At 41.8% G+C, this 14,126-nt stretch overlaps 1 pseudogene and 1 gene segment (V, D, J or C); both read left to right on the top strand.

The window, feature by feature from the left end:
- The first annotated feature begins 1,015 nt into the window (after window positions 1-1,015).
- LOC122222695 lies at window positions 1,016-1,966 on the top strand (annotated as a pseudogene).
- A 10,678-nt stretch (window positions 1,967-12,644) lies between these two features.
- On the top strand, window positions 12,645-13,469 carry LOC122223225 (the record flags this gene model as incomplete). The annotated part of the segment is given in 1 exon segment: window positions 12,645-13,469. A coding segment is annotated over 1 exon segment (351 nt), but the record flags the coding sequence as incomplete, so codon positions are not given.
- Between the last annotated feature and the right edge of the window lie 657 nt (window positions 13,470-14,126).

The following is a 14,126-nucleotide window of genomic DNA, read 5'->3' as shown; positions in this document are numbered from 1 at the left end:
ATCGTCCCTTGACAGCAGGATATAAATCTCCCTCCCGTGTACCAAGAGGGAAGAACCATCATTAGCACCAGAATAAAGAATACAGGGACAAGAAGGCTATGCAAACAAACCTACTTACTTGGTGACTAACATAATACCCCAAACTTAACTCTTGCCAAATCCAATGTTTGTTGTCTGAAAGACACAAGTGCCACCTGCTTTGTCCTTTCTCTGGGTGTCATGTCATTAGGAAGGCCATGCACTTACAAAATGAAATTTATTCTCTCCTGTAGATATGTCTTATGTCAATTGAATCCTTATACTGGCTAAATCCCAGAAGAAAAAAGGGAAAAGCGTTCTTCTCCTACAACTGGAAGACGTAACCAGAAAAAAAATAGGGAATAAAAAAAATAAAAGACATTTAAATCAGTAAGGAGGAAGGAAAATTACATGTTTGCAGGTGACATTGATCTTAAACATAACAAAACCCTAGAGATTCCACAAAAAATATTAGAACCAGTTTTTTTTAAATGAGGAAAAGAGCAGGATACAAAATGAACAAAGAAAATAAATAAAAACAAACCACCTGTGATTCTACACACCAGCATGAAAATACATGCAAAATAAATAACAAAATTATACAAGTGAAAATGGCACAGAATAAAGTATTTTGGGTTAAACTTCAAAAAGTATGTCAAATACTTGTAGAGTGAAAATGATCTATGTTGATGAAAGACCTGTAAAAATGCACACAGGACTGCAAATACACCTGTACTCACTGAATACAATTATTCAAATTGTCACAGCACCATCTACACAAACTAAACTACAAGTGCGTCCCTAACACTGTTGTTCACTTTTAAAGAATCAAATCTAAGACTGGAGTTTGATATATATGTCAGAGCACATGCAAATGGGGTCCTCTCTGTGCTGATAAAACCAGCCCATCCCAGACTCTGCAGCTGGGAGAGGAGCCCCAGCCCCCAGAGTCCCAGGTGTTCCCATTCTCTGATCAGGACAGAACAGACACCTCACCATGGAGTTTGTGCTTGGCTGGGTGTTTCTGGTTGCTCTTTTAAAAGGTAATTCCTGGTGAACGAGAGATGCTGAGTATGTGAGTGGATATGAGTGAGACCAGTGGATGTGTGACAGTTTCTTGACCAAGATGTCTTGTGTCTGCAGGTGTCCAGGGTGACGTGAAGCTGACAGAGTCTGGACGAGACCTGGTGCAGCCTGGGGGGTCCCTGAGACTCTCCTGTGTAGCCTCTGGATTCACCTTCAGTAGATATGGAATGAGCTGGGTTCGCCAGGCTCCAGGAAAGGGGTGTAGTGGCTCACATTTATTTATGATGATGTAAGTAGCACGTACTACACAGACTCAGTAAAGGGCCGACTCCCCATCTCCAGAGACAACTCCAAGAACACGCTCTCTCTGCAAATGAACAACCTGCAGGCCGAGGACAAGGCCACATATTACTGTGCAAGAGACAGGGTGAGGGGACCTCGCTGGGAGCCCAGACACAAACCTCCCTGCAGGAGGCGATCAGCACCACCGGGGGGCGCACACTATGCACAATTCTGCTTTGTGTTGCCAGGAGCAGGTGAAGATGGAGGTTACAGGCAGGTTTCCTCTCAGGGTCTGGGGCTTCCTGTCCACACAGCAGTTTCTCCAGGGAGCCTCTCTGGACACAGGATTCTGTGTTTACCTATTACCTGTGTGAATTAGATCATTGTCTTCCTAGGAAAACTACCCTAACATGCACAAAGACACAGTTGTTTGCATTGCTTTCTCCTGTCCCTCAACATGAGTGAATTACAGATTTCCTGAGGCACAATAGCTGAACATTTACATGAGTCCCAGATGCACTCCCTGTGCAGCCAGGACCACAAGCTCCCACAGTTCCCCATTATCTTCACCCAGCCCGTGTCCCAATCAAACAAAGTGACACTTCCCTCCTGGCACTTTGCTACTCAGGACTTTAAATGAGCTACAGCTTTATTCAATTCCTCTAAACAAGCGATAAATCATCTCCATGTATAGGTCAGGATTCCCTCGAGCAACAGAACCCAAAGCACATTGGTCCATGACAAAATATGTGGAGAAGTCCCATGATCTACTGTCACAAGTTGGGGAGCCAGGAAAACCTGTGGTATAATTCTCGCCTGATTCTGAACTAGTGTGTAGTCTCAGAACCTGCAGAGCCTATGATGTAACTCTAAGAACAAGGGCAGGAGGAGACCAATGTTCTAGTTCAAACAAGCACATGGGAAGTAAAAATGAGGGAATTCTTCCTCCCTCTGCATTGGATTCTACTCAGAACTATGATGGAATGGGTGATACCCAGGCAGAAAGAAACCATGGATGGAAATGCCAATCTCTTCTGGAAACTCATAACAGACATACACAGAAACACTCGTGAATCTGGACACCCATGACGCAGTCAAGATGACACATAAACGTAATCATGACAAGTCAGCCTGCTGTAAATGTCGAGTTCAAAAACTGAAGATTTAGAACTCCATGCCATCACTGGGGTGGACCCTGGTGGTATAGCAGTGCTCCTGTGGAGAAGGAGCCCCGAGGTCCATAGGTACGGCTGCGGTTTGAGGATCCCCAGGGTCATATTGGGTGAGACAGTTACCTCCTTGGAGTGCATTTGGGAGACAGGGCATTGCCCCTCATGGGGAAGGAGAGCTGACAGGCACCATTGCACTGCCCTGGTCATTAGCATAGGAGCCTCTGCTGAGAGCAGCTAACTGAATGCTGCCTTCTTGTTCTTCCTCACCATGAACTCCAAGCTCCTAGTGTTCATGCAACTGCCCTTCTGGGATAACCAGCTCCAACCACATCAAGACACTGTCCCAGAGGATCAGTGGGGTCCCTGTCACATTGAGTTCATACAATTTGGTGTACTCACACCCAGCTAGAGCTCCTGAGATAAAACAGAAGAGCCCTGAGCTGCCAGGTGTGCCAATGGATTGGACAAAGGCAGGGTGAAGGCCAGGTTCTGAAGGAAGCCTGGGACCCATGAGTACAGATTGTTCTATGTGGGGGCTTCATGAACAGGGGTGGCTGGAAACTCCAACTGCAGGGACTAGAGAAGGAGCTGATGCCAATATTTCCTCCCACCAATTATCATGGACAGAATTCAGTGAGCAGCCCAACACCCCCCAGTAGATACTGAGCCACTGACACCAAGCCATACCCACCTTTCCTTCCTCAGGTGCTTCCTTACTAGGGAAAGAGTGCCTACAACCCAGACCACCATTGCACGCCTCCCTCCAAAGACCACCATATACCCCCACAGGCACCAAGTCTACTGACCATAGAGTGAGGCATACCTTCACCTGTAGGGGAAATAGGAATTAGCCTCTTTTAATAAGGAGACCAAACTCACCTAGTTAAAACTCACACTATGGACAAAGTTGAAAAACTCTCCCCTGGAGGCAAGGAGAACTCTGTAGAGGACTGACCTGAGGGACAGAGCAGCCAATACATGACAGCACAGTGCACACAACACATGCAAGAAATGCTTCCAGAATGTCAGGTTGTCAACAGTATGTAAACATTTCTCAAAAAAGACACTACTCTAGAAGCAGAAAACATAACAGGATTTTACTAAAACACTTAAGAAAGCGGAGAGGGGCACCTGGGTGGCTCAGTCGGTTTAGCGGCCGACTTCGGCTCAGGTCTTGATCTCGCGGTCCGTGAGTTCGAGCCCCGCGTCGGGCTCTGTGCTAACAGCTCAGAGCCTGGAGCCTGTTTCAGATTCTGTGTCTCCCTCTCTCTGACCCTCCCCCATTCATGCTCTGTCTCTCTCTGTCTCAAAAATAAAAATAAAACTTTAAAAAAAAAGAAAGCGGAGACATGGACATACAGAGTGATGGAGGAATTCATGCCAAAAGAAAAAGCCATAAAGGACATTGCCAGGGATATAATTAAAACACATATAAATAATAAGCCTCAAACAGAATTTAATACCTATCATAAGGAAACTGAACTTTTAAAAACTATCATAAGGATACTAGCTATGCTTGAGAAAGCCTAGAAGACATGAGGATACCCTGACTACAGATGGAAAAGACCTAAAACCCAGTCAGGATGAAATTTTGAAAATGCTGTAACCGAGACGTGAACCTGATTGGATACAATGAACTCAAGGCAGAAAGAAGCAGATGAATGAGTAAGTGACATGGAAGATAAAATTTTGTGAGAAATGAAGCAGGAAAGAAGAGGAAAATTAAAATATTGCATCACAAACGTATACTTAGGGAATCAGCAACTCCATAAAGTGTAATAAAATTATTTTCAAAGGAGTCCCAGAAGAAGAAGACAGGGAGAAAAAAGGGGAGAAGTTTTGTCTGAGCGCATTGGAGTGGAAAATTTCCACTAAATGGTGAAGGAAACAGACGTCCACATCTATGAGTCACAGAGAATTCCCATTAAAATTAAAAAAAAAAAAAAGCAGGCCGACTCTGAGACATAACAAAGTAAAATTCACAAAATACACATATTTAAAAAAAAACCCTATAAGCATGAAGACAGAAGAGTTTGCTAACGAATACAGGAAGATGAAAAAAGATTATGGCAGAAGTGTCCACAGAAACCTGCAGGAAAGAAGGGAGTGGCATTATATCCTCAAATGTTCAATTGAAAATTAGGCAGTCAATGGGGGAGGAGACAAGATGGCGGAAACAATGTGGAAGATTTTTGTGTGTCTCGCGTCCATGAAATACAGCCAGACCAACACTAAACCATCCTACACACCTAGAAAACTGATTGAGGATTAACACAACAATCTGCACAACCTGAACCACAGAATTCAACAAGTACGTGGCGTGGAGATGGGACCTTGGGGAGCATGAAGCTGCAGGAAGGGAGGTGCTTTTGCGGGCGGAGAGAGAACAGAGTTGGGGAGTGGGGAAGAAAACAGGAAAAGCACCCCTCCCCAAAAGCAGCTGGAGAGAAAGTGGAAAATTGGAAACAGCCACAGGGACTCAACTAAAAAGGGAGAAAGGAGAAAGGAGAGTATGTAAATTCCACTAAGACTGTAAACAAGGGGAGTGCAAAGGCTGCAACTCCACAGCTCGATACCTGGAGGTGCTCTGGTGGGAAGGGAGAATCCCAGGAACAGAGTGGGGTCCGGGATGTTCTCAGGCCACACGGGGAGAGGCAGTTGCACTGCTGGAAGGACATTTGGAGGAGACTGCCAAAGCCATCTGGTCCCAGCAGACCCCCAAAAACGGCCACATTCGCTGGTGCTGGAACAAGGTCGTTTAGGGTGAAACCTGGTGCCAGACGTGTGTTGTGATTGTCCATAATCCACAAAACGCTGCTGCTACACTCTCTCGTGAACTTTTTCTGGGGCGGGCTCGCACCTGGCCACAGTCTCAGGTCACCAACAACAACAGGGTCCAGCAAGCATTCCTAGGTGTGGCTGATATTCGGCCATTGCTCATTCGGACATTGCTTGGTGAGACCCTCCCACAGAGGGGCAGAACAGGTCAAAGCCGCGGTCCTTTGGACATAAGGCACCGGGGAAAACAGCCGCATCTGTGACAAAACTTGGGAGAGAGGTGCGGCCTGGGGCCTGGTCACGGAGAGTGAAGGAGCAGGGAGTGGACAAGGGCTGAAGACAGAGGATGGGTGCGCAATTGTTGATCCAGGAGAACAGACTGGGTAGCTGGGTGGTGCCATTTTCACCTCTCCCACGCATGTGCATTCGCACCTACAACCACCGAAACTATCTACCCCAGGAGCATAAAAGCGCCATCTACTGGAGAGCGGAGCCATTACACTGAGCCCCCCCCCCCCCAAATGGGCCAACAGGGCTCTTCAGGAACACAAGTCTCACTGCCGCTTACTCATGGACTATAAAGAGCTAAATAGACTGACATCTGGGGGATAAGGAAGTAATTTCAGTCCTACATCAATCTGTTAGCCAGTACATCTAGTCAATTTTCTTTCTTTTTTTTTCTTTTTCTGTTTTAAACTTCTTTTCTTTTTCTTCAATGCAGAAACAGAAAAAATTATTTTTATTATCAATTATTATTAAAACTATTTTTCTTTAATTTTTATTACTATATTTTTTACATTTCTGTATTTTTTTTCAAATTCTATTTTACTTCCATCATTTTATTTTACTCTACCTCAGTGTATTCCCGTTTTCAAATTTCCGGTTTTCTTTTTATTTTTTCTTTCTTTTTTTTCTCTTCTTCGTTTCTGTAGTTTTTCTTGAATGCAGAATGAGAAAAACTTCATTTTACTTTCAATTTCTATTAATAATATTTTTCTTTAATTTTTTTACTATATTGATTGCTTTTATGTAAATTTTTTCAAATTCTATTTTACTTCCATCATTTTATTTTAGTCTACTATGGTGTATTCACTTTTTGAATTTTCCAATGATTTCCTTTTTTTCCTTTTTGTATCTTTTTTCTCTTTTTTGTTTCCTCTCTTTTTTCTAGAATACAGAAAAAGAAAAAAATCACATTTATTTTTAATTTTTATTAAAAATAGTTTTCTTTATTTTTTCTACTATATTCTTTACTTTTCTCTATATTTTTTCAAACTCTATTTTACTCCCATCATCTCATTTTAGTCTACTTCAGTGTATTCATTTTTTCAAAATCTCAAATTATTTCCTTTTTTTTCTCCCCCTCCCATTTTTTTCTCTAATCTGTCAATCCACTTTCCACACCTAGAACAAAACATACCTAGGATATAGCATATTCCATTCAATTTGTGTGTGTGTGATTAATTTTTAATTTTAATATTTCTGTAATTTTATCTTTTAATTTCAATTTTGTGACCTCATTAATTCCTTTTCTCCCTTCAAAATGACAAAACGAAGGAATTCACCCCAAAAGAAAGACCACAAAGAAACGACAGCCAGGGATTTAACCAACACAGATATAAGCAAGATGTCTGAACCAGAATTTAGAATCACAATAATAAGAATACTAGCTGCAGTCAAAAATAGATTAGAATCCCCTTCTGCAGAGATAGAAGTAAAAAATAGCCAGAATGAAATTTAAAATGCTATAACTGAGCTGCAATCACAGATGGATGCAGCGGTGGCACAGATGGATGAGGCAGAACAGAGAATCAGCGTTATAGAGGACAACCTTATAGAGAATAATGAAGCAGGAAAAAAGAGGGAGATTAAGGCAAAAGAGCAACATTTAAGAATTACAGAAATCAGAGACTCATTAAAAAGGAAAAACATGAGAATCATATGGGTCCCAGAAGTGGAAGAGAGAAATAGGGGTGGAAGGGTTATGTGAGCAAATCATAGCAGAAATCTTTCCTAACCTGGGCAAAGACACAGACATCAAAATCCAGGAAGCACGGAGGACTCCCATTAGATTCAACCAAAACCGACCATCAACAAGGCACATCATAATCAAATTGACCAAGTACTCAGGCAAGGAGAGAATCATAAAACCAACAGGGAAACAAAGTCCATAACTTACAAGGGAAGACAGATCAGGTTAGCCGACCTATCCACAGAAACTTGGCAGGCCACAAAGGAGTGGCGGGATGTATTCAGTGTGCTAAATCAGAAAAATATGCAGCCAAGAATTCTGTATCCAGCAAGGATGTCATTCAAAATAGAAGGTGAGATAAAAAGATTCCCATACAAACAAAAATTAAATGAGTTTGTGACCACTAAACCAGCCCTGCAAGAAATTTTAAGCGGGAATCTCTGAGGGGAGAAAAGATGAAAATATATCTGTATGTATGTATGTATATATGTATGAATAAATAAATAAATAAATAAATACCAAAATCAACAAATGTAGAAAGACCAAAGAACACCACCATAAACTCCAACTCTACAAGCATCATAATAGCAATAAACTCATATCTTTCAGTACTCGCTCTAAACGTCAATGGATTCGACGCCCCAATCAAAAGACATAGGGTAACAGAATGGAGAAGAAAACAAGATCCATCTATATGCTTTTTACAAGAGACCCACTTTAGACCTAAAGACGCCTCCAGATTGAAAATAAGGGGATGGAGAACCATCTATCATGCTAATGTTCAACAAAAGAAAGCCAGAGTAGCCATATTGATATCACACAATCTAGACTTTAATATAAAGACTGCATCAAGAGATGCAGAATGGCATTATATTATTCATAATCAAAGGGTCTATCCACCAAGAAGACCTAACAATTGTAAACATTTATGCGCCAATTGTGAGAGCACCCAAATATAGAAATCAATTAATCACAAACATAAAGACACTCATCGATAAGAATCCCATAATAGTAGGAGACTTCAACACCCCATTCACAACAATGAACAGATCACCTGATCAAAAAATCAACAAGAAAACAATGGCTTTTAATGACACACTGGACCAGAAGGACTTAACAAATATATTCAGAACATTTCATCCTAAACCAACAGAATATGCACTCTTCTCCAGTGCACATAGAACTTTCTCCAGAAAAGATCATATACTGGGACACACATCAGCCCTAAGTAAGTACAAAAAGATCGAGATCATACCATGCATATTTTCAGACCACAATGCCATGAACTCAGAATCAACCACAAGAAAAAATTTGGAAAGGTAACAAATAATTAGAGACTGGAGAACCTACTAAAGAATGAATGGGCTAACCAAGCCGTTAAAGAAGAAAATAAAAAGTATATGGAAGTCAATGAAAATGATAACACCACAACGCAAACCTCTAGGATGCAGCAAAGGCGGTCATAAGAGGAAAGTATATAGCAATCCAGGCCTTCCTAAAGAAGGGACAAAGATCTCAGATACACAACCTAACCTTATGACTAAAGAGCTGGAAAAGGAACAGCAAATAAAACCCAAAACCAGAAGAAAGCAGGAAATACTAAAGATTAGAGCAGAAATTTGTGCTATCGAAACCAAAACACAGTAGAACACATCAATGAAACTAAAAGCTGGTTCTTTGAAAGAATTAACAAAATTGATAAACCACTATCCAGTTTTATCAAAAAGAAAAAGGAAAGGACCCAAATAAATAAAATCAAGAATGACAGAGGAGAGATCACAACCAACACAACAGAAATAAAAACAGTAATAAGAGAATGTTATGAGCAATTATATGCCAATAAAATGGGCAATCTGGAAGAAATGGACAAATTCCAAGAAACATATACACTACCAAAACTGAAACAGGAAGAAATAGAAAATTTGAACCGACCCTTAACTGGTAAGGAAATCGAATTAGTAATCAAAAATCTGCCAAAAGACAACAGTCCAGGACCAGATGGCTTTCCAGGGGAATTCTACCAAACATTTAAGGAAGAGTTAACACCTATTCTCTTGAAACTGTTCCCAAAAAATAGAAATGGAAGGAAAACTTCCAAACTCTTTCTATGAAGCCAGCATTACCTCGATTCCAAAAACAGACACAGACAACACTTAAAAAGAGAACTATACACCAATTTCCCTGATGAACATGGATGCAAAAATCCTCAACAAGATATTATCCAACCAGAAACAATAATACATTAAAAAATTATTCACCACGACCAAGTGGGATTTATACCTGGGATGCAGGGATGGCTCAACATCTGTAAAACAATTAATGTGATTCATCATATCAATAAAAGAAAGGACAGGAACCATATGATCCTCTCCATAGATGCAGAGAAAGCATTTGACAAAATACAACATCCTTTCTTGATAAAAACCCTCAAGAAAGTAGGGATAGAAGGACCATACCTCGAGATCATAAAAGCCATCTATGAACGACCCAATGCTAATATCATCCTCAATGGGGAAAAAACTGAGATCTTTCTCCCTAAGGTCAGGAACAAGACAGGGATGTCCACTCTCGCCACTTTTATTCAACATAGTATTGGAAGTCTTAGCCTCTGCAGTCAAACAACACAAAGAAATAAAAGGCATCCAAATTGGCCGGGAGATGGTCAAACTTTCACTCTTCACAGATGACATGATACTCTATATGGAAAACCCAAAAGACCCCACCAAAAACTGCTAGAATTGATTCATGAATTCAGCAAAGTGGCAGGATATAAAATAAACGCAGAGATATCAGTTGCATTCCTATACACCAACAATGAAGCAACAGAAAGAGAAATCAAGGAATCTATCCCATTTACAGTAGCACCAAAAACCATAAAATACCCAGGAATAAATCTAACCAAAGAGGTGAAAAATCTTTACACTGAAAACTATAGAAAGCTTATGAAAGAAATGGAAGAAGACAAAATATGGAAAAAGATTCCACGCTCCTGAATAGGAAGAACAAATATTGTTAAAATGCTGATAGTACCCAAAGCAATCTACATATTCAATGCAATCCCGATCAAAGTGACACCAGAATTCTTCACAGAGCTAGAAAAAATAATCCTAAAATTTGTATGGAACCAGAAAAGCAGCCGAATAGCCAAAGAAATCTTGAAAAAGAAAACCAAAGCAGGAGGCATCACAATCCCAGACTTCAAGCTATACTTCAAAGCTGTAATCATCAAGACAGTATGGTACTGGCACAAGAACAGACACTCAGGGGCATCTGAGTGGATCAGTCTGTTAAGCATCTGACTTTGACTCAGGTCATGATCTGGCAGTTCGTGAGTTAGAGTCCCACATCAGGCTGTGTGCTGACAGCTCAGAGCCTGAAGCCTGCTTGGAATTCTGTGTCTTCCTCTCTCTCTGACACTCCCTCACTCATGCTCTGTCTCTGTCTCTGAAAAGTAATAAATAAATGCCAAAAAAATTAAAAAAAATACAAGAACAGACACTCAGATCAATGGAACAGAATACAAAATCCAGAAATGGACCCACAAATATATGGCCAACAAATCTTTCACAAAGCAGGAAAGACTATCCAATGGAATAAAGACAGTGTCTTCAGCAAGTGGTGCTGGGAAAACTGGACAGCGACATGCAGAAGAATGAACCTGGACCACTTGCTTACACCATACACAAAAATAAACTCAAAATGGATGAAAGACCTCAATGTAAGTCAGGAAGCCAACAAAATCCTCGAGCAGAAAGCAGGCAAAAATATCTTTGATCTTGGCCACACCAACTTCCTACTCAACACGTCCCCAGAGGCAAGGGAAACAAAACCAAAATGAACTACTGGGACCTCATCAAAATCAAAAGTTTCTGCATAGTGGAGGCAACAATCAGCAAAACTAAAATTCAACTGACAGAATGGGAGAAGATATTTGCAAATGACATCTCAGATAAAGAGTTAGTATCCAAAATCTATAAAGAATTTATCAAACTCAACACCCAAAACACAATCCAGTGATGAAATGGGAAAAAGACATGAATAGACACTTCTCCAAAGAAGACATCCTGATGGCCAACCGACACATGAAAAAATGCTCCACATCACTCATCATCACGGAAATGCCAATCAAAACCCTAATGAGATACCACCTGACACCTGTCAGAATGGCTACATTAACAACTCAGGCAACAACAGACGTTGACGAGGATGCAGAGAGAGGATCTCTTTTGCATTTTTGGGGGCAATGCAAGTTGGTGCAGCCACTCTGGAAAACTGTATGGAGATTCCTCAAAAAACTAAAAATAGAACTCCCCTATGACCCAGCAATTGCACCACTAGGCATTTATCCACAGGACACAGGTGTTCAGTTTCAAAGGGACACATGCACCCCCATGTTTATAGCAGCACTATCAACAATAGCCAAAGTATGGAAAGAGACAAATGTCCATTGATGGATGAATGGATAAAGAAGAAGTGGTAACTATACACAATGGAGTACTACTCGGCAATCAAAAGAGTGAAATCTTGCCATTTACAACTATGTGGATGGAACTACAGGGTATTATGCTAAGTGAAATGAGTCAGTCAAAGAAAGACAAAAATAATATGAGTTCACTCATATGAGGACTTTAAGAGACAAAACAGATGAACATAAGGGAAGGGAAACCAAAATAATATGAAAACATGGAGGGGCAGAGCATAAGAGACTCATAAATATGGAGAACAAACAGGGCTACTGGAGAGGTTGTGGGAGGGGGGATGGTCTAAACTGGTAAGGGTCACTAAGGAATCTACTCCTGAAATCATTGTTGCGCTATATGCTAACTAATTTGGATGTTAATTTTTAAAACTAAAAGTAAATACTAATTAATAATTTTAAAAATTAAAATATTTTAAGAGAAAATAATGTGTGATCATGCTGTTGAGGTAAATATTTCTTAAAGATTATGCCGAAGCCTCCATTAATATAGGTAAAAATCCAAAACTGAAAAAAAAAAGAATTCTTCATATTGTCACACCGCCATCCACACAAACTAATGTAGAAGTGCGTCCCTAACCCTGTCATTCACTTTTACACAATCAAATCTAAGTCTGGAGCTTGATATATATGTCAGAGGACATGCAAATGGGGCCCTCTCTGTGCTGATAAAACCAACCCAGCCGGACCGTGCAGCTGGGAGACGAGCCCCAGCCCCGGGAGTCCCAGGTGTTCCCATTCTGTGATCAGCACAGAACACACACACCTCACCATGGAGTTTGTGCTGGGCTGGGTGTTCCTGGTTGCTCTTTTAAAAGGTAATTCATGGTGAACGAGGGACACTGAGTCTGTGAATGGATATGAGTGAAAGAGTGGATGTGTGACAGTTTCCTGACCAACATGTCTTGTGTCTGCAGGTGTCCAGTGTGACGTGCAGCTGGTGGAGTCTGGGGGAGACCTGGTGAAGCCTGGGGGGTCCCTGAGACTCACCTGTGTGGCCTCTGGATTCACCTTCAGTAGCTATGCAATGAGCTGGGTTCGCCAGGCTCCAGGGAAGGGGCTGCAGTGGGTCGCAGCAATTTATAGTGATGGAAGTAGCACATACTACGCAGACTCCGTGAAGGGCCGATTCACCATCTCCAGAGACAACGCCAAGAACACGCTGTATCTGCAGATGAACAACCTCAAGACCGAGGACACGGCCACATATTACTGTGCGAAAGACACAGTGAGGGGACATCACTGGGAGCCCAGACACAAACCTCCCTGAAGGAGGGGATCAGCACCACCAGGGGGCGCACACTATGCACAATTCTCCTTTGTGTTCCCAGGCGCAGGTGCACATGGAGGTTACAGGCAGGTTTCCTGTCAGGGTCTGGGGCTTCCTCTCCACACAGCAGTTTCCCCAGGGAGCCTCCCTGGTTATATGATTCTGTGTTTACCTATTAACTCTCTGAATTAGCAACTGGGTTGTCATAGGGAAACTAGACGAACATGCACAAAGACACAGTTGTTTGCACTTGCTTACTCCGGTCCCTCAACATGAGTGAATTACAGATTTCCTGAGGCACAACAGCTGCACATTTACAGGATTCCCAGATGCGCTCCCTGTGCAGCCAGGACCACAGGATCCCACAGCTCCTCCTTATCCTCACCCAGCCCTTGTCCCAGTCAAACAACGTGACACTTTCTTCATAGCCCTTTGCTACTCAGGACTTTAAATGAGCTACAGCTTTATTCAATTACTCTAAAGGAGAGACAACCAATCTCCATGTATTAGGCAAGATTCCCCTGAGGAACAGAACCCAAAGGTCATTGGTTTCCATAACTAAATATGTTGAGAAGACCCATGATCTACTGTCACAAGCTGAAGACCCAGGAAAACCAGTGATGTAATTCTTGTCTGATTCTGACTAGTGTCTAGTCTCAGAACGTGGAGAGCTGATGATGTAACTCTCAGAAAAAGGGCCAGAGGAGACCAATATTCCAGTTCAAAAAGCACATGGGAAGTAAAAATGAGGGAATTCGTCCTCCATCTGCATCAGATTCTATTCACAAACTTAATGGAATGGGTGGTGCCCAGGCCGAAAGAAACCATGGATGGAAATGCCAATCTCTTCTGGAACACATCACAGACATCCACAGAAACAGTGGTGAATCTGGGCACCCATGACACAGTCAAGATAACCTATAAAGTTAATCATGACAAGTCAACCTCCTGTAAACGTGGAGCTCAAAGACTGAAGATTTAAAAGTCAATCCCATCATTGGGGTGGAGTCTGGTGGGCACAGCAGTGCTCCTGTGGAGGAGGGCAGAGGCCCATAAGGGGAACTGTGGTCTGAGTATCCCCTGGGTCGCATGGGGAGAGACAATTCCCTTCGTGGAGTGCATTTGGGAGAC

Source organism: Panthera leo, chromosome B3 (genome assembly GCF_018350215.1).
Source record: "Panthera leo isolate Ple1 chromosome B3, P.leo_Ple1_pat1.1, whole genome shotgun sequence".
Lineage (NCBI taxonomy): Eukaryota > Metazoa > Chordata > Mammalia > Carnivora > Felidae > Panthera > Panthera leo.
The sequence above is the reverse complement of the archived record's forward strand: the minus strand, read 5'-3'. Positions and strand labels throughout refer to the sequence as shown.